General features: G+C 41.8%; 1 protein-coding gene across 3 annotated transcripts in view; it reads left to right on the top strand.

Moving 5' to 3' along the window:
* Positions 1–23254, top strand: part of tcf7l1b (transcription factor 7 like 1b) — a 34497-nt gene extending 11243 nt beyond the window's left edge. The window contains exons 4-13 of one of the 3 annotated variants that reach the window (XM_069699789.1): positions 8437–8517; positions 16577–16712; positions 17097–17199; positions 17914–17997; positions 19882–20025; positions 21142–21304; positions 21402–21509; positions 21706–21757; positions 21993–22021; positions 22352–22435. In XM_069699789.1, the coding sequence (XP_069555890.1) occupies positions 8437–8517; positions 16577–16712; positions 17097–17199; positions 17914–17997; positions 19882–20025; positions 21142–21304; positions 21402–21509; positions 21706–21757; positions 21993–22012 (891 nt within the window). In that variant the 3' untranslated portion in view covers positions 22013–22021; positions 22352–22435. Of the gene's footprint in view, positions 1–8436; positions 8518–16576; positions 16713–17096; positions 17200–17913; positions 17998–19881; positions 20026–21141; positions 21305–21401; positions 21510–21705; positions 21758–21992; positions 22022–22351 lie in introns of all 3 variants that reach the window. The other 2 variants (XM_069699788.1, XM_069699787.1) reach the window with 2 other exon arrangements.
* Positions 23255–23457: the final 203 nt, after the last annotated feature.

Below are 23457 nucleotides of genomic sequence, written 5' to 3'. Positions count from 1 at the left end.
ACCTTTGCAAGATTTTGGCCTTGAAACTTCAACTGTTTCTCAGTGGAAACTCATAATTATTCAGTCACAGTTCTTGTTATTCAAATTTTACATTTTGCTGTCCAGCTACTGTGTTTCTCCATTATTGCCAGAGAACAACCTATAATTGAGATTATTTGCATCATTTGATAGTACATATTGCTATACTTTCTGTTAAGACCTTCCTATTCTCTCCTCTGTCGACATTAACAATCAAGAATTGCACCTCAGCAAAATCTACACACAGCCCGTAAAAAAAAAAAAAAGAAACTCTCAGTTTCTTTGTTCAAAACACCTCGAAACTTTCAGCCCCCACCCACAATCTCAACTTTTCTCCCTGCCCCACCACCACCCAAACATGTCCTCCAGCCAGGTTTATTATGCCGTTTCACGCGGACCAAAATTGCAGCTGCATGGAGAACAATCTGGAGCACATTAGCTCAGGCGCTGTGATTTATAAATTGTTTCTCAGGCCATAAATCCCTGCTGTAATTGTGCACAAGCACCCCTCTCTTTCTCCAGTCACCCCTCCCTCCTCGTTTTCTCCCTCTCTCTCTCTCTCTTCTGAGCAGCTTACAGTCCTTGGGTTAACATTTAATTGTTTGCAGAAGTGTGCAGTTTGGATTGAGTAGAAGTTTGTTGCATTGTGGCACAGGATCTGCGCTTGCACTAACAGCTCTTCCTGGAAGATAAACTTTCCTACTTTTTAAAAATATTCTGTTTGTGAAACCTTTTCTGTCGCCTGGTGCGAGCTTCATGTTCATAACTGGGATGTGAACATTTTGTCTTCAGCTCCATGTTTCTGTGGTTCATGCTCTGCATTCCTGAATACTGTGTAATTGTAAGGGGCCTCTCCTAAAGTCTGTCCCCGGGAATCTGATATTTACAGCAGCCCCTGATCATAATCACCTTGCCATTCTCATTAGGTTGTATTGAAACTGAAAGATAGCAGCAGCTGTATACCTTGTTTTATACAGCATGTCCAGCCTTCATGCCTCACGTCTGGTTAATGTCATGGAGACAGTTTTCAAAAACTGTTAAAGTCTATTTAAATCAATGCAAGTTCCTCCAAAAACATATTTTTTTTTTCTAAAAAATATGTAAAGATGTGTAAACAGTAACTTCTTCAACATTGACGTAGAAAAAAAAAACATATTCTAAAGCCACTGATGGTGCCTGGCTTATGTTCCTACTTCATTGTTTTGGTTTCAAGAGACCTGATGAACCTTAAAGAGGTAGAAGACCTCATGACCCAACCTCATCCTGCCTTGTGATTTCTCTATAGGCTTTCTTCTCCCACCCTGAATATATGTTTTGACTGCAAAATGAATTCTTTAAAAAGTTTCAGACGTGTAAGGGGAGCCCTACATGTGAACGCGACTTGAATTTCGCTCGATTGTGATTTAGCACTCAATATCATGTGCGCACAGCATGATGAAAATGAAGCCTGTAGATTGCAAGGAAATGACTTTTACAAGTGTTTCAGGTATATATATATATATATATAAAGTGTTGGCTATCGTCCAGACCTCCCTGCAGTCTGCTGACAATACCCATAACTAATCCTGGGGAATGTCATGGTAATTTTGTGCTGTGTCACATATTATGGAGATACTTATTTTCTAATTTGATTTGAATATGTATAAGACACTACATGGAAAACATAATGTGACAATTATATGGAAAATTATGTTATATTATTTGTCACAGCCGGCTAGAATTGAAAAAATGGCAGATAAGATAAATATTTTTCCTTTAGACCATTTGATTTCATGCCACTTTTTTGTCATCTTCCCCATACAATGTTTCAAAATCGTTTTGTAAATTTTGTGGGTTTCATTTTCTAACAGTACCTCTCTGTCTGTGCGCAACAGACTGCTGAAACATACCTGTGGCATTTGAATGCGTCTACATGTTTGTGTGTATGTGTGTGTGAGTCTAACAGGGCTGACGGAGACTGAGGGTGGGGTGAGTGGCGGTGTTATAGCAGTGGGGTGATAGGGATGTCAGGTAGTAAAAACTGAGATGAGGCAGGGCCCAGAAGTCTGCAGGGGCCGGGAGATTTGCTCCTTTGCACTCGGAGAGCAAACACAGGAGGCATCTGCAGGCAGCTGTGTGTGTATATATATATATATATATATATATATATATATATGTGTGTGTGTGTGTGTGTGTTGGGGATGGGGGGCTGCTGCTGCTGCTGCTGCTGCTGCCACTGCTGCTGCTGCTGCTCAGGACAGGGGGTTGGTGGAGTGGAGCTGGGTGGTGGTGAAGAGACAGAGGGGAGGGTAGGGGAGGGGGGTGGACTTGCAGAGTGAACACAATCAGCCCTCTGTTTTCATAAGACTTGTGGTATGTGAGAGCAGAAACAAATGTGTTTAATTTAGGCTCTTTTTCTCTCTCTCTCTCTCTCTCTCTCTCTCTCTCTCTCTCTCTCTCTCTCTCTCTCTCTCCTGCCTTCTCCACTACACCCACTTATGCCCACCTCAGTTTTTCAAAACTGACTTTTTCCCTTCAAGATGCTTCTCTGCCTCTCCTGCCTCTGTCAGCCACTCTTAGGAAGTTTAAAAAAAGAGCCAAGCAAAGCTAAAAAAAAAAAAAAAAAAAAAAAAAAAAAGAGAGGGAAACAATCACCCACTGTACCCTGTCAGGAAAAAAAAAGACACACTTTTAGCAGACATACTCAAATTTACTGTTGGAGGGTTGGGGTAAATATTTACCTGCAATTTCTGGAAAAAGAAGAGAAAAAGATTATTTTTAAGTTTTTGCTGTGTGTTTGGAGTGATTACCACACTGTGGTATTTGCCCTGTTCAGTGTGAGGGGTGCATGCTGGACTTATTATTGCCTCCTAAATGCCTTGGCAAGAAAAGTGCTGTATTATATTGGTAACCCATGCTGTCTCCAGTCAATTTGTGTTTGGTCATAAATGAAAACTCCAGGTCTCACTTGTGTGTCATTGGCGTAGGTTTGACACACACATTTGATTTCTAAGTCGAGCTTTACTGTAAACATCCAGCCAACTTCTGGTAACCACCTCGTGTTCTGGAGTTAATTATACTATACAGACGTTTACAGCTGTGAATTTCAATGAAACGGGGCTACTCCCCAAACAATAAAAAACTTGTGTTCCTGTGTGACTGGGCAAACAATGCCACAGGACATGGAAGAGTAGGCTTTGACATTTGAGGTGTAGCCTGTCTTGACACCAGATCACACTGACATTATGGGGGAGCAGTTTGTGACAATTGAAAGCAGATCTCCCAGGTACGGGAAACCACATAACTGACTTCACATAATTGACTTGAATAGCCTCGCACCCTACTTTCTCTCTTTATGAGATGGCCTTGCTCTCACCAGATGCATAATTATTTTCTCCTGTGTTTAATTACACAGTGAGTTTTACGCGACCTGCTGTTGTGCTCTGCAGCAAAATTACTCACTTATTCCTAACTGTAACCTCACTTTCCTTTAACTGTCTGATTAAAATTACCTGAAAGTCAACGAGACACGACCGAGAACAATGGCAGCTTCATTTAAACCCTCATATTAGCTCCATGGTAACGCGTTGGATGCAGGAAGCAATAACTCAGAACCATGGCATGCCAAAGGAAGAAAAGAAAACAAACTCTCAGACAAATAATTGCTTGAGTTGCAAAAATGCAAAGGCCTGCTGAAGTCGCAGCTCACTCACTGGGGCAGAATGTTAAAGAAGCTTTTTTAGGAGGGGTTTGTCTTGGCCTTGTGTTCTGTTAATGCTGTTTTATTACTGAAACAGCAGTAAATTCACTCCAAGGACTTTTCCAATAAACCCGGTTTGCTGGCCAGTTTGGCCTTGCACAGAATATACATGAGGTAGTCCTGTAGTCATGTGACAGGATCTCTCATTCAGTATTTTAAAGTTGAGTATAAAATATCTTATCGACACAACAATTTATACAAGTGTTGTTTTTCTGATTTTGTAGTAATAAATTAGCAGACATGCAGTACATACTTCTGAAATACGTATATGTTCCCCATAACAGACAACTGAAATTCTGAGTGCTCCATATAGACGTGGATGGAGCAGCGTTGTGGAACCATATTGGAAATCTTGGAAAAACCTTGACGCTGTGTTGTTAGGACCTCCCCTGCGCTGCCTCCCCTCCTCACTCCTCCTTCTCTCTCTCCCCCCCCCCCAGTCTTTGCACTAATAGTTCTTTTGTGTACAAGAGCATGTTAAGAGGCCAATGAGCCTGGCCTTAATAGGCCACGTCACCATAGAAACCACAGCACTCTGGATGTCTGACCTTTGACCCAGTTTTTCTACTGGTTGTGAATAAGAGTGCAGGACGACCGACCAGGTCACAATAGAAGCCCGGCAAACTGAGGGAGTGCCCTGTCATAGTCACTTAACTTCATTCCTCTATGGGCTAATGGACACTTCAAATGTGGTAGCTATTAGCAGCATGCTATTTCCACTGCGGCATCATGGGCTTCGCAGGGTTAATACAATGTAAACCGAGAGAGTAGGCTTCAGATGAAATTCAAGTAATGAGCTGAAAAAGGAAGAAAAGTCGTTTTTTTTATAGTTTTTTTTTTTTTACGTGAGTGCCTGATGTGACTGATTTTTGTATTGCATGCAAATGCAGGTGGATGAAACTCATTTGCATGAATTAAATGTTCAAAATCCTGGTAGTCCATTTACTCTCTATTTTGTTTCTTTCTCATTGGGTCTTTTAACTTTACCTTTAATTAATAACTTATATGCACTTAATAGTGAACTGCACAATAGGATCCCCATTCAGAAAAATTCCAGTGGCACAATCGCACATTGCCGTCTGACCGGCTGAGCTGCTTGTCTTTTCCCCATCAATTACACACTAATTAGCACAATGAGTGCTGAGGTTTGCTTAAGAATTGTCAATGTAATTACCTGTGATATTGGCAAACAATGAGACTTAATGCAAACGCAGAGACAAGATGGGGGTTACTTATCACACTGTCTTTGTCCTGTAAGCTTTTAATTGTGTTTCATGCATAGATCAGGTTGAGGCGTCAATAGCCCCGCATGAGCAGGTGACATTGGCGCAGCAAACCGGGGAGGACCTGTTGTGTAGGAGACCTGACGGGGTTATTGTCTGTCTTGTTCATATGGGTTGGGGACGGTAATTAAACAGCAAGCTGTGTGGCCCATTTGTTTTCTGTTGGGGGGTAAAAGAAAACAATGGGGAGGGGTTCTCCACACAGTCGGTGATTGACATTATCTGCCGGGGCGATCCATGGAGGCATTCCTGCTGCTCTGCCATTCACTGCAAGCAGGGCGAAGCCATTTCAGTTGTCAAGCCTCGTCTGAGCCGCCACTTTATGCATATTCGGTCCTTTAGTTGTTCGTTTGTCTCATTGTTTGCTACTGATTAATTGAGTTAATCCAACTGGCCAAATCATGCGATAACATTATCAGTTTTGGAAAGTAATTGCTATCTCCTTTTTCTTTTACAACTTTTTGTCACATTTACATTCAATATGACTTCTCAGTGCAACCGTTAAGTAGACAGATAAGTTGCTCACAAAGTTTGGACTTTTTTTTTTCTGTCCCTGGCAGAGTGTCTGACTTAGTTTGACAGCAAATGTCCAGACATCTGTCTCTCCTCAGTGCTCTGATCTCGGCCTGCAGTATGGCACCACACACTTCAGAGATGACAAAGACTCTTGGCTGTGTTTTCCTCTGCTCTCCGAGAGCAATGTAACAATTAGAACCCGGCTCTGGCAGGCCACATGCCCCAGAGCATATGTTGTATTCTCTCTGTTCAAAAAACCAAAGGGCTCCAGTGTAGCTTTTTGGAAAATTTCAGTGGCATCGCTGCCACCTTTGTCGCATCTGGGTCCTGTAAAAGTAGCACATCCTACTGATGTCTATTCTGAGTGTTGGAGGCAGCGGGGAAGGCTGGAAGACAATTAGAGAGCTACGAAAATGGATCAGCTAAACTTTAGATACACATTTCTTTCAGTACTCTGTCCGAGGGCATTTACCAGAGCTTCCAGCTCCCATGCTGAAACAGGCATTGCTGACAGCCCTGACCATATGTCTGCGTTTGTTTCTAATGAAATAAGGGCATGTGTAAAGCATTACTAAATGTCCCGCAGTTAAATTGGTATTAGTTTATCTGATTTTTCAATCTTGTACAAACATCTAATGTCACTTAAGCTGTGGCATAACTATTCAAATCATCCATTTCAAATGTTGCTCTCATTCCACTGTCCAAACTTTTTTCTCTGACACTTACATTGTTTTTTTTTTTCACTGTCACACTGAGAAAGTTTTTGCTGAGCAGCATGGCCCACAATACCTCGCCTTTTGTTTCCTGAAACAACTCACGGAGGCAAACACCCTCCCTCTCTCCCCTCTCGTGTGTTAGTGAGTAGTCTGGACTGGAGCTAATGTGACAGTGTGCGGTTGGCATTACCTGGCTGGATGTTTCGGGGTGTGTGTGAACAGTTGCTACACAGGGTATACAGGCAATTAAAAGAAAAGTAGGTGCTCAGAAAAAAAAAGTGCCTGGGGGCATGTTCCTCGGTCCTGGCAGAAGCTGTCAAATTCAGGGATGGATCGGGTGGGAGAGCCGGGGTGGGCACGGCCGGGCTACACCAAACGCTCACAATAGTGCTAGTTTCATTTGTGGAAGGACTCATGATTGACATAGATTAGACAGAGAAAACTGCATTGTTTTGGATTTTCTCTCCGGAGAGTAGCATTCATTAGGCACCATATACGAGTAAAGTTTCAATAGGGAGCTAGCAGCCTCTAAAAGCAACTGCCTCCTGACAGTTGTATGGACTTGGGCCCATTAGTTGGAACCTACGATTCAGCCTTAAGCAGTATAGTGAAAATGAAGAGGGCTGATGTCAACTCCAAGAATTTCCCCCCTTTTCGAAGGGAAAAAGGGTCCCCTTCCCCCTGCCTTGGTGCTCTGTTGGACCCCAGCTGTCAGGAAACAATACCCTCTGCCTGCTCCGACAAACTCATTCCTGAAAATGTTTTTTTTTCCCTCCTCTCCCTTTTCCCCCCTCCTGCTATAATGTCTTTTCCATTTTTAACCCACAGCCATCCAAGCTTCCTTCCTCCTTACAAACCCTGAGTGATGAATGAAGTTTTAAAAATCAAAACCTGAATGCCATGACTCCTCCAGTTTGCTTGTTTGTCGTCATTTATCCCGCACCAGCTTCTGAGAAGTAGACAAAGCTCTGCATATATTCTTTAACTGGTTTTTGACCATCATTTTTCCAAGTGTCAGATACTATTTATCGTCTTCTCCGTTCACCAGATGTTTGCGCTGGGTGGACGTCAAACTGTTTGTGCGTAGGAATTCACAAGTGCAATGCTATGCAAATAACGATAGTATACAAGCAGAATGATAACAGTTTTCTGTTGTGCAACAACCTCTGACAGAATTTACAACCCATAATACACTTCTATGCCCAAAAGGCAACTTTAATAATGAACTACAATACCTTTATGTGTCTGCTCTACTTGAGCAAAACATTGCTTATAATATAAAACCCTTTTAATTAATTTGAAATTGCACCAGGGAGAAAATCCGCATGCATGACAAGCTGCTGTAGCCGGTATTTAAACTGATTCATAAACCAGATGGTTGAGCTGGGCTTTTGGAGCTCTGGCTTCATGCTATCTCCACTGCTGGAAGACAAAAAAAAAAAAAAAAAAAAAAAAGGAAAAGCAAGAAATTTTCAGCTTGTTGTCTCGAGCAGGAAATCACACAACTCTTACTCTGTGGCACAGCGCAATTTGATGAGCAGCAGTGATAATTAGGCAAACAGTGGTAGGAATCCCCCTCCCCCAAAAAAGGAGGAAGCTACCACACAGCTCCTTACTTTGGTACATGTGTGAAAAATAGTGTACTGAAGGAGGAGGGGCTACGTTCAGGTCAAAAGGCCAAAAGAATTGAAGCGTATAGTCGAGAGTCCCCGGCTCAGGCTGATCTGTACATGGGGCTTCCTTCCAGCTGTCTCTTCCCACCCGCTCAGCGATGGGCGCCCACAGCTGGCCTCTTGTTTTTCCTTGACAAACGGCAATTTCACAGTCCTCCACCAGTCCGTTGTGGTCACATCGCTCTTCCTCCTCTCCCCTGTGCTAGAACTCACTGTCTCGACTCCAGCAGCAGTGTGGGTCTCCTACAAGTGTTGTGCTGGGGATCTCTGCGGGTTTGACACCATTCATACCACTTTTGCACACTGTAGGACAAGATGGGCCGCCCACTCCCGTATCAGAGAGTGATTTTTGTACATTAGACTTATGTTTTTCCATTTTGTCTCCATATACTAACTTTATTGTTAAACTCTGTATATGTTTCTTTTCTACTGTGCATGTATACCCTGTAGTGGTTCTGTTGTTTATTCTACCCTTTTTCTCTCAACCGCAGTACCTGCAGATGAAATGGCCTCTTTTGGATGTTCCCGGATCTGGACTAAAGGACTCTCGTTCTCCAACACCAGGGCATTTAGTAAGTAACGCTCAAAACAGAAATTATTATCATTAAGATCAAGCCAGAAAAGCTGCGCCTAAAGTGTTATTGGGAGTTAAGACAGAATTTGCAGTCAGGGCTCTTAGTATAATCAGTCATTCACACAAATATTAGATTACTGTAACAGTGAATATATCAGAAAGATTGTGGAATAAAAAAGCTTTTCAGTAGAATTTCACACAACAAAACAAAATTCTGGTGAGCAATACATTTCTTAATTTGAGCGCCAGTGTGTACGAGTCCCACTATTTAGTCTCTCTTATTTTGTGGCACTAATAAGATGCTTCCTCCAGGCTACATCCTACAGGACATTAACCCAATTATCAAACAAATCATGTAAACTTATTGGGGGAATCTGTTTACTGTGAGCCATATAAATGCTTAATCAAACTATCACTGAAATTTAGTTATTCACAATCATTTAGTTTTAGTGCACATGCATATCTACCGGTTCCCATCCATCCATGTACATTTTCCCACCACAAGCCTTCCAGCACCCGCAGGCCAAGCTGCTGAACAGTCTGTCTGTCTGTCTGTCTGTCTTTACCACAATAACTCAGCCTCCACCATAAATCTCTCAAGCTCGATCCTCCTGGCCATTCCTGAATTTTTCCCACACAGGTGTGAACTAGTCATCATGGTGTCTCACTCTGGTTAGACAATGCGGGGCCTCAGCAGACCTGTTTGGTGAGGGATGCGTGTTTGGGACTGAAAACATGAGATAACGTGGGGCCTCGACCATCTATGTAGCATCTCACCTGTGCGATGGTATCAGGGTGTTTTCTGGTTCAGGGAGTCATTTGAAACAGTGCATTAAGCAGAATGCCACCGTCGCTACTCTCTAGTAAAAAGAGTCGTTGTGACTCAGGCCCCTGACCTTACATATCCAGACCAGACATGCTTGCTGAGTTTGTGGTTGATTTGCTGGATCCTATAATCAAAGTAAATGCATATAACAAAGTCCTCATTGAGCGCGGTCAATGGAAAATTGTGAAATGGACATGGTTTGCTCATGGGAAAGCAGCACTGAGTTATGTCTCAATGGAAACCGATTAAAGATATTTGATTTGAATAAATTCTCACCTCTCAGTGACCCTTTTGGTTTTTCTCTTAAACACAGAAGCCACTGTGTGAAGTTGTGTTATTGTGAACTGATTTTATTTGAGATATAAAGCCAATGTCTGACATTATGAAATGTTTGAGTCCACATGACAAGGAAGAACAATGACTAGAAAAAGTCTTAAACAATGAGTGAGATAATAGCAATTAAAATTAAAGCACATTGACGAAGGTTCAGTTCTATTATGTATTGTATATGTATTGTATTGTGTATGTTCTGTCCTTCTGTAGTTGCAGCTCCTTTTTATTAAGCTTTCTGTTATGTTGTTTGGTCTTTATCTGTTTGAATGTCATCAAAACAGAAAAGTCAATACAGACAGAAACAATGTAAAAGACAAAAACTTTGAGGGATCAAACTGTTATGTGACAGAAATGTTTCTCAAAAACTGTCTGAATAATAGATATCCTTCACTTTTCAAACCTTATTATGTATTTTTTTTTTAAGTTTGAGGCATTTGTCTTTTGCCACATGCATTTACATGTTATCAAATCCTTTTAAATGTATCTAAGAACTTCTAATTAGTTGCTGACTTACACCTATACAGGTTCTATACTGTTGTTAGCATAATTAATACATTGACATTTTAATAAGAGATTTGTTTTAGGGAAGGATCATGATTTAAAAAAAATTAATAGTCATATATATATATATATATTAAATGACTATTAATTTTTTAAAATAAAAAAATCTTATTTCCTTTGTTTTTACCAGTATCTGGTATTAATTATTGATTACTGAAGGTGGCGATAATGCAGCTAAAAGTTGTTTGTCTACAACCATTAAGCAATAAAAGGTGGAGAAGAATAACGCGTTGCTACCAGGTGCAAGTAAAATGTGCGAGATTAGATGCTACGGTACAAACAGCAGAAACAAGAAAAGACTACAACCATCAAAAAGTTGTGTGCCAAAAAAAATTATGACAAAGAGGTGGTGCAGTACAAACTCTGCAGGTAAAACTAGCGTTTCATAAGTCTACCACAGCTATTCACAGTCATTTGAGAGTGACGCACCGAGCAGACGGTCCATCCAAAGATCAACAATCATTGGCTCGCTGTTTCTAGACAAAGTAAGTTTAATGTGAGATGTGCAGAGCAAACAATGGACCTCATCTCCAAGATGATAGCCAAAGTCACTAATCAACAGTTTTGTGAAAGGCCTTTCAAAGTTTGATGTCATATGTTGAGCCCAGGTTTACAGCATGAGTGAGTCTCTCTTTCAGTATGAGTGTGTACGTGCAGCCAGAGGGAGGGAGGGGTGTCTTCTAATAATAGTTGAACAGTTCCCAGCCAATATCAAATCATGTTTTTGCTTGAAATGCCCCATCCCTAATATATTTTACTATCTTACTGAACTGAATGGTAAAGCTCAAACATTACTTAACACTTAAATTAACAGCAGAAGAATATGAGATTACATAGATAACATTATTGTCTTCGAACACATGCAATACTTTCTCTTCCCTAAAGCTGTGTAAAAGGTAGGGAAGTTCACTGAAAGTGGAACAGCTTTCATTTCGTGAACTAAAAGAGGAAGTTGCTATGCTTTATCTGGTGACCTGTGACCAGAAGGTCATTTGATGTTGGGTGGGAAACTCTAAAAACTGGGTACCCATACACCCTGGGTACAGAGGATAGAGAGTGAAACACCCCGCTGTGGCCATACCCCCCAACTCTGGGCCAGGTGCCCACAGGCCCCTCTGGTGTGCTGCTACTGAAAGGGAGCCAGGCTGATTATGTGCTCATTACTCCAGCCGAGAGAGAGAGAGAGAGAGAGAGAGAGAGAGAGAGAGAGAGAGAGAGAGAGAGAGAGAGAGAGAGAGAGAGAGAGAGAGAAGGAGAGTGGGAGGGGAGCAGCAGGCTGGCTCCCCAGGCCTGCAAGCTCCCCAGGCCCCAACACTGCACTAATGAGAGCAGGGGGAGCGGATGGGCACACACAGGGGGCCAGGGATTACTGCCCAGGGCCAAGCGGAGCCAGAGAGTGAGACCCATGGAGAGGCGCTGAGGACACACCAGCAGGGACTCCTGAAGCAGACCTCTTCTCCTGCAGTCCAGCGTGTGTTCAACCTGAATGGTTGAATTTTTCTGAAGATGGACTGGCAGGGTGTGGATCACCTCGCAGGCATATGTTTATGTTACATTGCACATGCAAGTCGACTGGATAATTTGAGTTTACTGATAAGGTTTTTGCAGTATATTAGGGCAGAGTTTTGCTCAGTGAAGCTCTTCTGCAGATTCAGAAATCATCCCAGCCAGTCACATGTTGATATGTAAAAAAATTTTTGTGAGCAACATTATCTCACATTTCTAACTATGCCTGTTATGCAATAAATGTCGGTGGACTGAAATTGTTTTGACATTTCTTATAGTTCTGGCAAAGTGAAACAAGAACAGATGATGTAAAATAGAAATCCGAGCGCTCAGTGGATACGAAAAGTCCAGGGAAAGACCATCTTGTCACTGTGCAGATTGGGTCCATAAGGCCTGTATGCTAATTGAGCCTGCTCTGGCCTGAGATCCTCAATTATTCAACAGACAGGTTTGTTTAGCATTCAGTCGGTATTGCTTTTGGTAGTAATAGTGGTGGTGGTGGTGGTGGGAGGACTGGGAAGAGGGGAACAAGCTTTTCTACAAGCGTACTGCACCCCGCCACACACACACACACACACACACACACACACACACACACACACACACACACACACACACACACACACACACACACACACACACACACACACACACACACACACACACACACACACACACACCCCCGTGGGTGTATACGTACACACACAGACCCCAAAACCCCCATATATCAGCGCCTGTGTTCGGAGGGCTGCCTTTTCATGAATAATACATCAAAGGCACTGCAGGGCCAGGTGAGGCAGTATGGGTAAGTTGTCAGCCCATCAGTAGTGACCGAGCTGGACCAGAGAGGACAGGGAAGGGAAGAGGAGAGGGAAAAGGAGAGGAAAGGAGGAAGGAAGTAGAGGTGGCGTGGTAGTAGTCTCATCTCCCACAATGGCACTGATTCACAGTCATTAACACTGTGCTGATAATGATGTCAAGGCTGCGTACCTCCCTCACAGAGGTCATTCACTCACTTGCAGTAATTTGTCCATCAGGCCTATTCTGTGTCATTACAGACAACACTGACTCACACTGTTACTCTGGATTAGAAGGAGCTGTGACTCTCTAATGAGGCAGAACTGACCAGAGTGTGTGTCTCGCAGTTACTTATTGGATCACGGCGCACTCTGTGCTCAAATATGGGCTGATCAACACTTGACAGGGGCACAAGAATTCTCCTCTCTGTTTCAATATTGTATTAGTGTCTGCAGCAATCAAGGCACTGAGGGACCTGAACCTGTCAGCGCGTCATAAGTCACTTAGTCACCGAATTGTTTAAATGAATTGAAGTGGCGAGGTCTAGAGCAGCATTCCAGAAATGCCTTTGTCTCTGGTGCAATCTTCAACTCTCACGGCTGTATGATATTTTAAGGGGAGATATTAAATGAAAAAGATGCAGTTTGAGGTTGTTGTTTTTTTTTTCTCTCAAAGCGATACATACACTTGCTTGCTCAACCCATATTCTTTCAACAGACCTTTGACTAGGAGTCCGGTGAGATTTTCTCGTTTTGCATTAGGCAGTGAACAACCAGGGATCCATCACGAAATCAAAGGCTTTGGGAGGACTGAACTGAATACTGATCCGAGGTCTGCAGTCCTGCTGGGTCACTGCAGAGACAAGATCCTCCTCAGAAATGCGATAAGGAACCAGGAGTGCTTTGATTCCAGTCAAACTCTGGAGTTGAACTGACTCAGATTTAGTATTACAGAATGAGTGAAATTCCACAAGATAAGGTCTGCTAGTGGCAGATTTACCAGAAAATAACTAACTGTATATCTGACAGTTTACAAATATTTATTACCACGTTGGTCCCAATGAGATTTATCCATGTTTGTGTTTATATATGCTGTGCTATTTTGCTATCTCTCTGAATTTACTTAATGACCACCGGGGACATCGAGTGCAGTAATCTGACGCCGCTCTGCGCTGTATTATTCTAACCTAGAATTATAATGCCATTGACCTTTTCAGAGGCGATGACCAGACGTAAAGCACAAGTTGTCTGTGATGAATGACATAGTTTTGGAGAGGTTGATTTTAAAGACACATGACACGGTCAGTCCCCTCTCACGTCCGCTTCCTGTTGGCGTTGACAAACAAGGCTTGGATTTCTCAGCATGCCAGGCATTCTTTTCACCCTGTCTTTCCTGGAGTTTTGAAAGGCCTCTGAGCCTCCCACCCAGAATCGCCGAGCATAAAGACACACAAAGCTGCGGGGTTATTCAGTTTGTTCTAAGCTCTCTTCCCCATCGGCTGTTTGCCTAGTAATTCAATTCAGATGTGCAAGATCCAAAAACATGTTTGCTTGAATGAAATCCACCCCTCCACCCACATTGACCAAGGACTGTGCTTTTCTTAGCGCCATTCCAAGTTGGACAGCCAAGCAAGGTACTGCCACCTCTGCCTTTTTAGCTTCAAACCCTCTTAAGAGACAGACATCTCTTCTCTGTAGCGGCTCAGCAACTTTCTTATTTTTTTTTTCTTTTAAAGCTTCCTTTTACCATGTGCAATTGCTTTAAAACAAGATCTGTGTGTTTTTACTCGCTAGCTGAGAGTTATGCACCACCGCAGACCTGTTTGCAACAAGCACATCTATGTAAAGAGCATGATTTCTGTCCGTCAGCGTAGATACCATCTGGTATCCGCTCTATCACGTAGAAGTTGTTTATATTTAAAACACGGCTCATGTTCCTTGTGGTTTTCTTATTACACTTTGCTTGTGGATCATAAAACCAGACATATGATGCTGTCATGGGCCAGAGGAATATTACCTCTGCACATAAACCAAGTCAAAGAGGGCATTGATACATTAGCATTTAGTTGAAAGTCGTGTTTAGCCATTAGTCCGGTTTTCAATTTTACAAAACCACACTTTATGCTCTCAGTGGTCTGGAGAATTTAATTAATTTGAATTAGCTTAAAAACTTCTTATTTTGGTTCATTTAATTGAAAAAAAAATGTTAGTATTTAAAGAGAGGAATTTCCTCGAAGGAGTATTCATCTTTATTCCTGACGGAGAAGCTCTGGCAGGTAGAGCGCGGGTCAGAATAGTTTTGCATGTGTCGAACCTGCACTCTACGCTTTTCTCCACATGTTGTCAGGCGGCCTTTCAGCTCAGCGGCCCGGAGTTGAAACTAGTGCCTTCAAACTTAGATTTATGTTTAGAGCACACGATTTATGTATTCCAAGATATGAATAATTAATAGGCATCATTTCAAATTCTCACTGAACTGCTTCCCAAAATATGTTGGCACCCAGGTCTAGAGGTCTCAAACAACCCCTCACAATATAGGGAAAATTCAGGCATATTGTACATGAAGTAGAACAACAAAGCACAACTCAAATATACATGACATGTGGGACCTGGGGTTTTAACCTAGTAAGTCAACACTAAATCTGCCATGAACCTTTATCAAAGCCTTTTCTGTGTTGTGAAAATTTTGTTCTCTGCGCATCCTTGCATGCATTGACCTTATATGCTCTAATTTTGGAGAAACCAAAAAAAAAAGTCTTAAGCAAAGTGATCTTAATATGTTTAACACCAGTAAATATTTTCTTCACTCCACCTGGCATTACCAGAATCAAAGCATGCTTTAAACCTGGGAGAAACTAATTTGCCAAAGATTTAAAAGGGAGGAAAAGGTTGGACTTAATTCTTAAAAAAAAAAAGAAAAAAAAAGAGCTAAGATTTGGAACAATTCTAAGCAGCGTGAAGCAAAAGAGTGTACAGAAGTCTCAATGCAAACCTTGTTCCCCAGCAGACCACGTTGGAGAGACACAGAGGTTGAGAAGGGGGGTGGGGAGGGATATTGAAGAAAGGTTAGCCTGGAGGAACAAGACTCCTTTCTCCCCTCCCACCCCTTGACCCTCCCATGTGACAAGTTGAGCCAACAAGTGCTCTATTCAGCCTGAGCAGCCAGGGGAAATGACTGCTAGGCTGAGCGCTGCCTAATGAAAGTAGAGACGCTGGTTATTATTATTGTCTTCATCATCCCTGTCGTAGCCGTAATGCTGGTCAGTTCTTGGCAGAGTTCTGCACCTTTTTTTTAATTTATTTAATTTTTTTTACGTGCACTCTTGTTGTGGAAATAACAAAGACAAACACTGCATCTTTGGACTTTCTGTTCTTCACCCCTTATTTTAAGTTATACAGAATTTATAAGTGAGTTTCCACCATTAGAAGCGTTTGTAAATCCACACATGTTGGAGATTGCTGTTAGACAAGAGTGGGATATGATGTCTCCACATGTTTATGGGCGTTCTGCTTATCGTGGTCTGATTGTGTTTGTTTGTGGCTTGCTGGTGCGACGTTTGGACTTGGTGGCACCGTTGTTTTTTCTTGTTGGACTGAACAAACAGTTCTCCCCTCAACTAAATGACCGTAATGATCTTGGCATGTGTCTGCGAGGCTGTTTAGTGCTGCTTGGTGCTGGTCCAGATTGCATCACAGGGCCAGTCACAAGCACAGACTGTGATGTTTACCGTGGAGGGCATTTCACAAAGTGTGGCCTATTTTCGCCATGCATTTATGCTGAACAAAGGCCGACAGAAATCATGTACAGTGTGCAGTTATGGGACAGTACGGTGTTTGTTTGGCTTAGCTACAAGCATATTAGACCCCCCCCCCAAAAAATAAATAAAATGAAACAAAGCACACAAACACATGCAGCAACTGCAAGTATAAAAGTACATAAAATTCCTCCCCTAAAATATTACATTAATACCGTTTTGAATGATATGTGTCAGATACGTGTTGCTCACCTCCTGCCCTCTCTGTCTTTTCTGCAGTCCAATAAAGTTCCAGTGGTACAGCACGCTCACCACGTCCACCCACTGACGCCCCTCATCACCTACAGCAATGAACACTTCTCCCCCGGCACGCCACCGTCACACCTCTCCCCGGAGATCCTCGACCCAAAGACAGGTAAAGTGTCTGATGGGCAGACAATGATTCACGTCGCTGTAAACTGAACAAGTGATATTCAGCATTAAGTCAAGATGTTTTAATGGGAAACAATGTCTCTGACATCTTTTGGCAAAAACACTTCCTGTCTGGAAAGCACCGCGCAAGTTTCTGTGGACAATTTCTTGTTTTTTTTTTCTATATTGAAAACCGCAAGCTCCTGCAGTCTGTGAAGGATCAAACAAACTATTCAGCTACCTTTCAAAATTGAAAATTGATATATGAATTAGCGATGATGGCAAGTATTTTTAGAAATGTTAAATATTGTTTTATAGAGCTCCTCTTTGAAAATCAGCCAGCATATTAAAAGGTTTTAAAAGCTGTGTTCTGTCTGGTCCTGTGCAGGTATTCCTCGGACACCTCACCCATCAGAGCTCTCTCCGTACTACCCCCTGTCTCCTGGTGCTGTCGGTTCGATTGCACATCCTCTCAGCTGGCTCATGCCACAGTACGTTTCTTTGATTGTGAGCTGTCCGCACAGCCAGAAGTTTTGTTGTTGTTGTTGTTCTAAAAAGTGTGTAAACTTATCTATAACTATGGACAATAATCTCTGGACAATAGTCTTTGGATTAGTTTTGTGGCGGAGTTAAAGCACCAATCTTTGCTAATTAACTGTTGGTTTAGTGAACAACTTCAGACGACTACTCGTTAAGAGATCAAATATAGGAAAACAGACATTTTTTTACTTGTATATGTTGGTTGATAAGTGCCGATACGAAAACGTTTTTACAGAGCATAATGCAGAAAAAGTAATGATAGTTACTAGAAAATGTTCAAAGAATATTGGCTGATATATCAATAGCAGATTTTTTTAATTTTTATTCCTTAATATCAGTCTCGGCATCAGTTACGGTCAGGCTCTAACAGAAGCGAGAATGTCTTTTTCAAATTTATGATAAAAGCAATTTCTGATGCATAGTCGAGGTGCGGGTGCATTATATCATAACAATTATAAATCAAAACATTTGAGTTTACCAGGAGGAATTTATGAACATTTATGGGTTTTGCTACAGGTCTTGTAATCAATTGCAACGGTGCTGTTCCACAAGCAGGGGATTTGAGTTGATGAGTGGAAGATTGGTGCTGGTGGGTTAGCTGTCAGCTGTGTTTGATCCACCTCACACTGGAGCTTTAGCTCACTCCGTCTCCCTCTGTCTCCCAGGCAGGGCCAGCCCATGTACTCCATCCCTCCGGGGGGATTTCGTCACCCCTATCCAGCGCTAGCAATGAATGCATCCATGTCCAGGTGAGTGGATCATGTTCGGCAACACCCCCACCCTCCTGAAGGCAGACATCTGATATCTGCTGCTTCCATACCAAGCTGTAATCACATTTCCCCTGCTTTCCTTCTTTTTTGACTTTAACAAGATAAAGGGCTAGTACGTGGTTTTGAACTTCCATTGTTCTTACTGTTAAATGGTTAATGCATTTCTCAACAGAGGTGACTTGATATCTCTCAGCCACATAAATTTGGGACGGGAAGCAACATTTTATAACTTACTTCCACTTGGACACTTGGATTGTCAGGCAGTGGCCTCAGGACTGCAAAGGGATGTGAGGCCTAAGTCTATCAGAGACAAGTTCAGCGTCTTAAAAGACTGAACGCATTATTGGTATTCAGCACTCCTCTCCTGTCTTTTCTCCTAGAGCCAAACTTCTGTGGTCAGGCCGCTGTTCTGAGCCACTCCACAAAGCGCACGCACGCACGCACGCACGCACACACCGCAGAGATGAAAGGGCCGCGAATCGATTAAGACAAATCAAAGCACATCTGAACCTACACATCCCATCAGGTTAAACTCTCTGACCCTCTGTCAAAATTGGAAAGATTTGTAGCGAGTATTCCGGTGTTAGCATGAGGTGAAATACTCAGGTGTGTCTCTGTGATCAATAGCATGTATAGGTCCATCCTGAGATGAACTCGCAAGCATCAGAACATGCGTCACAGAAGTTTAAATACGAGTTAACGCATCACGCTGAATGTTGCCACAATCCACACAATTTCAGCTTTCTTTCAAATAGATTTGAAACATTTCGTGACTTTCAGTGGGCTGTCTAGCACAACAAGAAGCTAAATAGAAACAGGTGTGAGTGCAGCCCATATTATGTGTCATTTTTGACATTATCTGTTCATCAGACTCAGTGAGACATAACTGAAAACGCTAAAGAGAGCAATATTTTCAAAACACAGAGCATGCCATCACTCGGAGCAGACTTGAGTTACTCATTGGGGAATAAGTGGGATGTTTACAAAGATAGTTGGTATAGGTTTATTACCAAGGGAATGACATAGCACCTCCTTGTTTATGCAGTATAAATAATTAAGCATATAAAAAAAAAAGGAAAATAAAACATGAGTTGAGAATTACTTCATAAGAATTTTTTTTTAATGTTTACACATGATTTTGGATATTGGATGAGGAGTCAAAACAAGCATTTAACTATCTTTTTATGTGCGTATTTATAGATCTGGACTACATTGTTGTTGATGGTTAGAAACAATTAGAAAATCTTCCATATACAGGTTAACGCAAAGATGGTCCATGCTGAGTGTATTACAAGGTGTAAGAGCAAAATTAATCATTACCTTATATATGCATAGATTAGATTATATTGTGCATTGTCTCTCATGGCATTCTGTGAAATGTTAAATAGAGGAGTTTTCCAATTTAACATGAACTCAAGTGTGTGATACGTAGCTATTCATCTTAATTTTCCCCTTTGTCCATGACAATGGTCCTTTGTATTAACAATTGGATATTGAGAGAAACACTTTGTGAAGGTGTTGTGTGGACGGCTGTCAGAACGCTCTCCGTGGTCTGGAACGTGGTAAGGAAAGAGGTTTCAGGTGTCACGGCCATGCTGTCGCCATAGTAACAACACACTCCACTTTTCACCAGCCTTTGGTGAATAAAGGGGCTTTTGAAAAAGACTTTATTTGAACAAAAAAAAACAAGCATGTTACTCATTGTGTGCAAGGACTTCAGTCTAGACGGAGGCAGTAGGCACAGTGAATTTAACCCGGAGGGTGAGGGAGGGCAGTTTTGTGGCAAGTTAGCCAAACTTTCATTTGTCAAGTTCACTGTTGAAACTCGACTGTTAAATTGTTGCATCCTCTCGCCCTCCCCAGCTTGGTGTCCAGCCGTTTCTCCCCTCACATGGTGACTCCGCCTCCACACAGCCTCCACCAGACAGGCATTCCCCATCCTGCCATCGTCTCCCCAGCCATCAAGCAGGAACCCAGCGGTGACAACATCAGCCCCTCAATGCACGCGTAAGGACACTTGAAATAATTGTTGTTTCACAAAAGTTCCCTTTGCTTGCTAAAATATAGGGCTGGGTATCATTCAAAAACTCTTTAACATGGCTATCAAGACCTTGACTTTTATACACTGTCACGATCATGCGATAAACAATTTGTCTCTTTCTGTCCATTTTATGCCACTATTACAGTATAAGCCTAATCCTAGTTTAATAATACACATACAATTTATTAAGACGAAGAGCCACTTACGTGGTGTTTAGCTTTGCAGCGAAATTAATGTCAACAAATGCTTATGAAAATGTAGTTAGTCAAATATTAGAAGTTAAGCATCTCAAGTTATTATTGAGAGATTATATTATTAAACCATAGCAGAAAAAGGGGGATCAATGAGATGATGTAAGTAAAAGAGCGCCATTCAAGCCTCAAACAGTGGAAAATGACATGGAAATAGTGTAAGAAATATGACATCTGTGTTGATTTTATCCAGTTGTTTCTATACAGATGAACAGAAATTATTTTCACGATTATGTAAATAAATGTCAGGCAATAATTGTTTCTAAACAAAACCAATTTTGTAAAGTGCATTTTAGGAAAAAGAAAATTAGAGGATAAATAACAATGAAAATCTTAAATTTTCATACAGTTTAGAGGGAAAGAGTGTAATCCACGTTACTTTTTGTGTAGCTACAATTTACAAATGTCCCCTAAACACCTCACATGCTATCAGTAGACACTAGTTAGCCAGCTGTGCACAGAGAAGCCCCCAGAAGAAACTCCAACATGGAAGTCGATGTAACATTTCATAGAAAAGAGTGAAATAAGGCGTTCTAATGTAAGATTAAGTTGAAACCAAGTGATTTTATCTACATGGGCCGGCCTTCCAAGTAAATATTATGTATGATAAATTTGTGGCTCACTGACACTGAAAAGTTATGCATTCTCAAACAGAACTGTGTTAGTGTGGATAAAGCCTAATTAAAAAAAAAAAAAATGTTGACGTCTAATGAAAAGACATTTTTACGACACAATGCCATAAAAGTATCAAAGTTTGCAGCCCTACTATAATGTACTAATAGTTCTCCACCATTCACAGGTTATTCATATCTTTTTATTGTTTCGGATTAGCAGGAAGTCCCCTATTCCTTCCAAGAAAGAAGAGGACAAGAAGCCTCATATCAAGAAGCCTCTGAACGCCTTCATGCTGTATATGAAGGAGATGAGAGCCAAAGTGGTGGCGGAGTGCACTCTGAAAGAGAGCGCAGCCATTAACCAGATCCTTGGAAGACGGGTAAGCAGCAGAGACACAGACGTGCATGTGAGTTTATGATTATAGATGAGAGTACGTGTTTTAACAGTCCTTTGATATCTTTTGTCTTCGTCCACAGTGGCACTCCCTGTCAAGAGAGGAACAAGCCAAATACTACGAGCTGGCCAGGAAAGAGAGGCAACTCCACTCCCAGCTCTATCCAGGATGGTCAGCACGAGATAACTACGTGAGTAGTACGTTTCCATGCTCGGCGCTCATATCAATGAGAAGAGGAAGTTAGAAAAACAACTTATGCTCCAGTCAGATATAACTGTAACAGTAAGGTATAGTAACCACACTTTTCAACTCATGAAGTGACATCATGGAAGTGGTTCTCTCTCACTATGACAAACTGTTTTTAAAGAATCATTTTATCTGTGCAGGGAAAGCGGAAAAAGAGGAAGAGAGAGAACAAACCAGACTCAAAACCAGAAGGTGAGGGGCCTTTTCTTCCTGACTGCTGTTTCTTTTTCTATTCTTCTCAATCAAGTAGAAAAAAAACTGTAGAAACTAACAGCAAGAGCTTTATGTTTCTTGCAGAGCACAGGTACAACCTGAAACTGCACTTTTTTATTCTATTACTTTTATTAACCTTTTTTTGTTTGCATGGATTCTGTGCTTCACTCCCACTTACTAACTTCTTTCCCCACTTCTACACTTTGACAAGCAGCTTATGAGGTTCAGTGCTAATAGTGGTAGGTATGTCTGCTGTTGTGCAACCAAATGACCACTGTAAACTACCCAAAATAAGAGCGCTTTCCACTTTTTAGCACATTCTAATGGACATTTTGTGTCACATTCCTGTTGTGTATCACATTAATTAATCATGTTAACATCCTGTTTCACTCTCCTCGTTGTAATGTGTTTTCAAGTTGAAAATGTCAGTTCAGAACTTTCGCATCACATTCATTGTTTAAGCGACCACTCATTCACTTCTGTCAGCCGCAGCATTGAGGGACTTGAACCAGATTTAAAGCCAGCAGCGGATCCATAATTCACGGTCTTCACTTCCTCCTTTGTTTTCCCCAGACTTCTCGATAAGGAGTAAGAAGCAGTGCGTGCAGTACCTGCCCTCGGAGAAGATGTGCGACAGCCCTGCGTCGTCTCATGGAAGCATGCTGGATTCACCGGCCACCCCCTCTGCAGCCTTGGCCTCCCCCGCTGCTCCCGCCGCCACTCACTCTGAACAGGCCCAGCCGTTATCGCTCACCACCAAACCGGAGGGACGCATGCACCACCACTTCTCCCTACACGGAAAGGCTTCTGGATCCACATCCTCCTCTTCCTCCTCCTCCTCTTCTTCCTCCTCCTCCTCCTCCCAACCCACCATCTCCATCCCTATTGGTACTTCAGGTAGCCAGTCGAACACACACATCCTCACCCGGCCAATCCCCTTCACCTCTCTGCACCCCTCCATGCTCTCCCCTCCTTCCCCCTTCCATCAGGCAGCCCTTCACTCCCATCATGCCCTATTCCAGTCGCAGCCCCTCTCCCTGGTTACCAAACCAACTGAATGAATCCACAAATTTCTCCCATTTTATTGTGCTGTATATTGCTTTTCTTCAAAATAGGTATTAGAACAACTTTTTTCTAAATAATGAAAAGGAAGAAATATTATTGGTCAATATTTGACCGCCTCCTTTTCTACATCTCTCAATGAAAACAAAATGTATTTTTTTGTAAAGTTTACTGCAGAACTGGTTTCTTTTTAATGCATTTATCCAATGAACCTCTTGTATAAAAGAACCAATGTACATAACGTTTCTTTATAAAAGCAAAAGAAACAAAAAACACTTTTCTTTTTAGCCAAAACCTGATTAATGTTAGTATGAAGTTGAAGTCTGAGTACTGGCCAATAATTGCAGCCCTCTTTTCAATTCACGAGTGTGTGCCCCTTCTTTGACATGTTAAATAAACATTTGAAATTGTTTCTTAAAAGAAATGCCTCAGTCTGTCTTTTCACATTCGATCAGTCCATGTTTATGTAATTTATGAAGAAAAAAATGTCTTTAACAAGGTGATGTGGTTTTGATTAAATATTCTCTTAATAGGGATCAAGGCACAATAACTTTTGTCACAGTGAAACAGAAAAAAAGTCTATTACACACCTGCCATTTTTTTGTGCTTACTTGTGC

The sequence above is a fragment of the Brachyistius frenatus genome, unplaced genomic scaffold (assembly GCF_029030835.1).
Source record: "Brachyistius frenatus isolate BFR_SWC_R1_liver_20210118 unplaced genomic scaffold, ASM2903083v1 Contig_31, whole genome shotgun sequence".
Classification (NCBI taxonomy): domain Eukaryota; kingdom Metazoa; phylum Chordata; class Actinopteri; family Embiotocidae; genus Brachyistius; species Brachyistius frenatus.
Note: the sequence above shows the minus strand (reverse complement) of the source record. Positions and strands in the feature narration are given on the sequence as shown.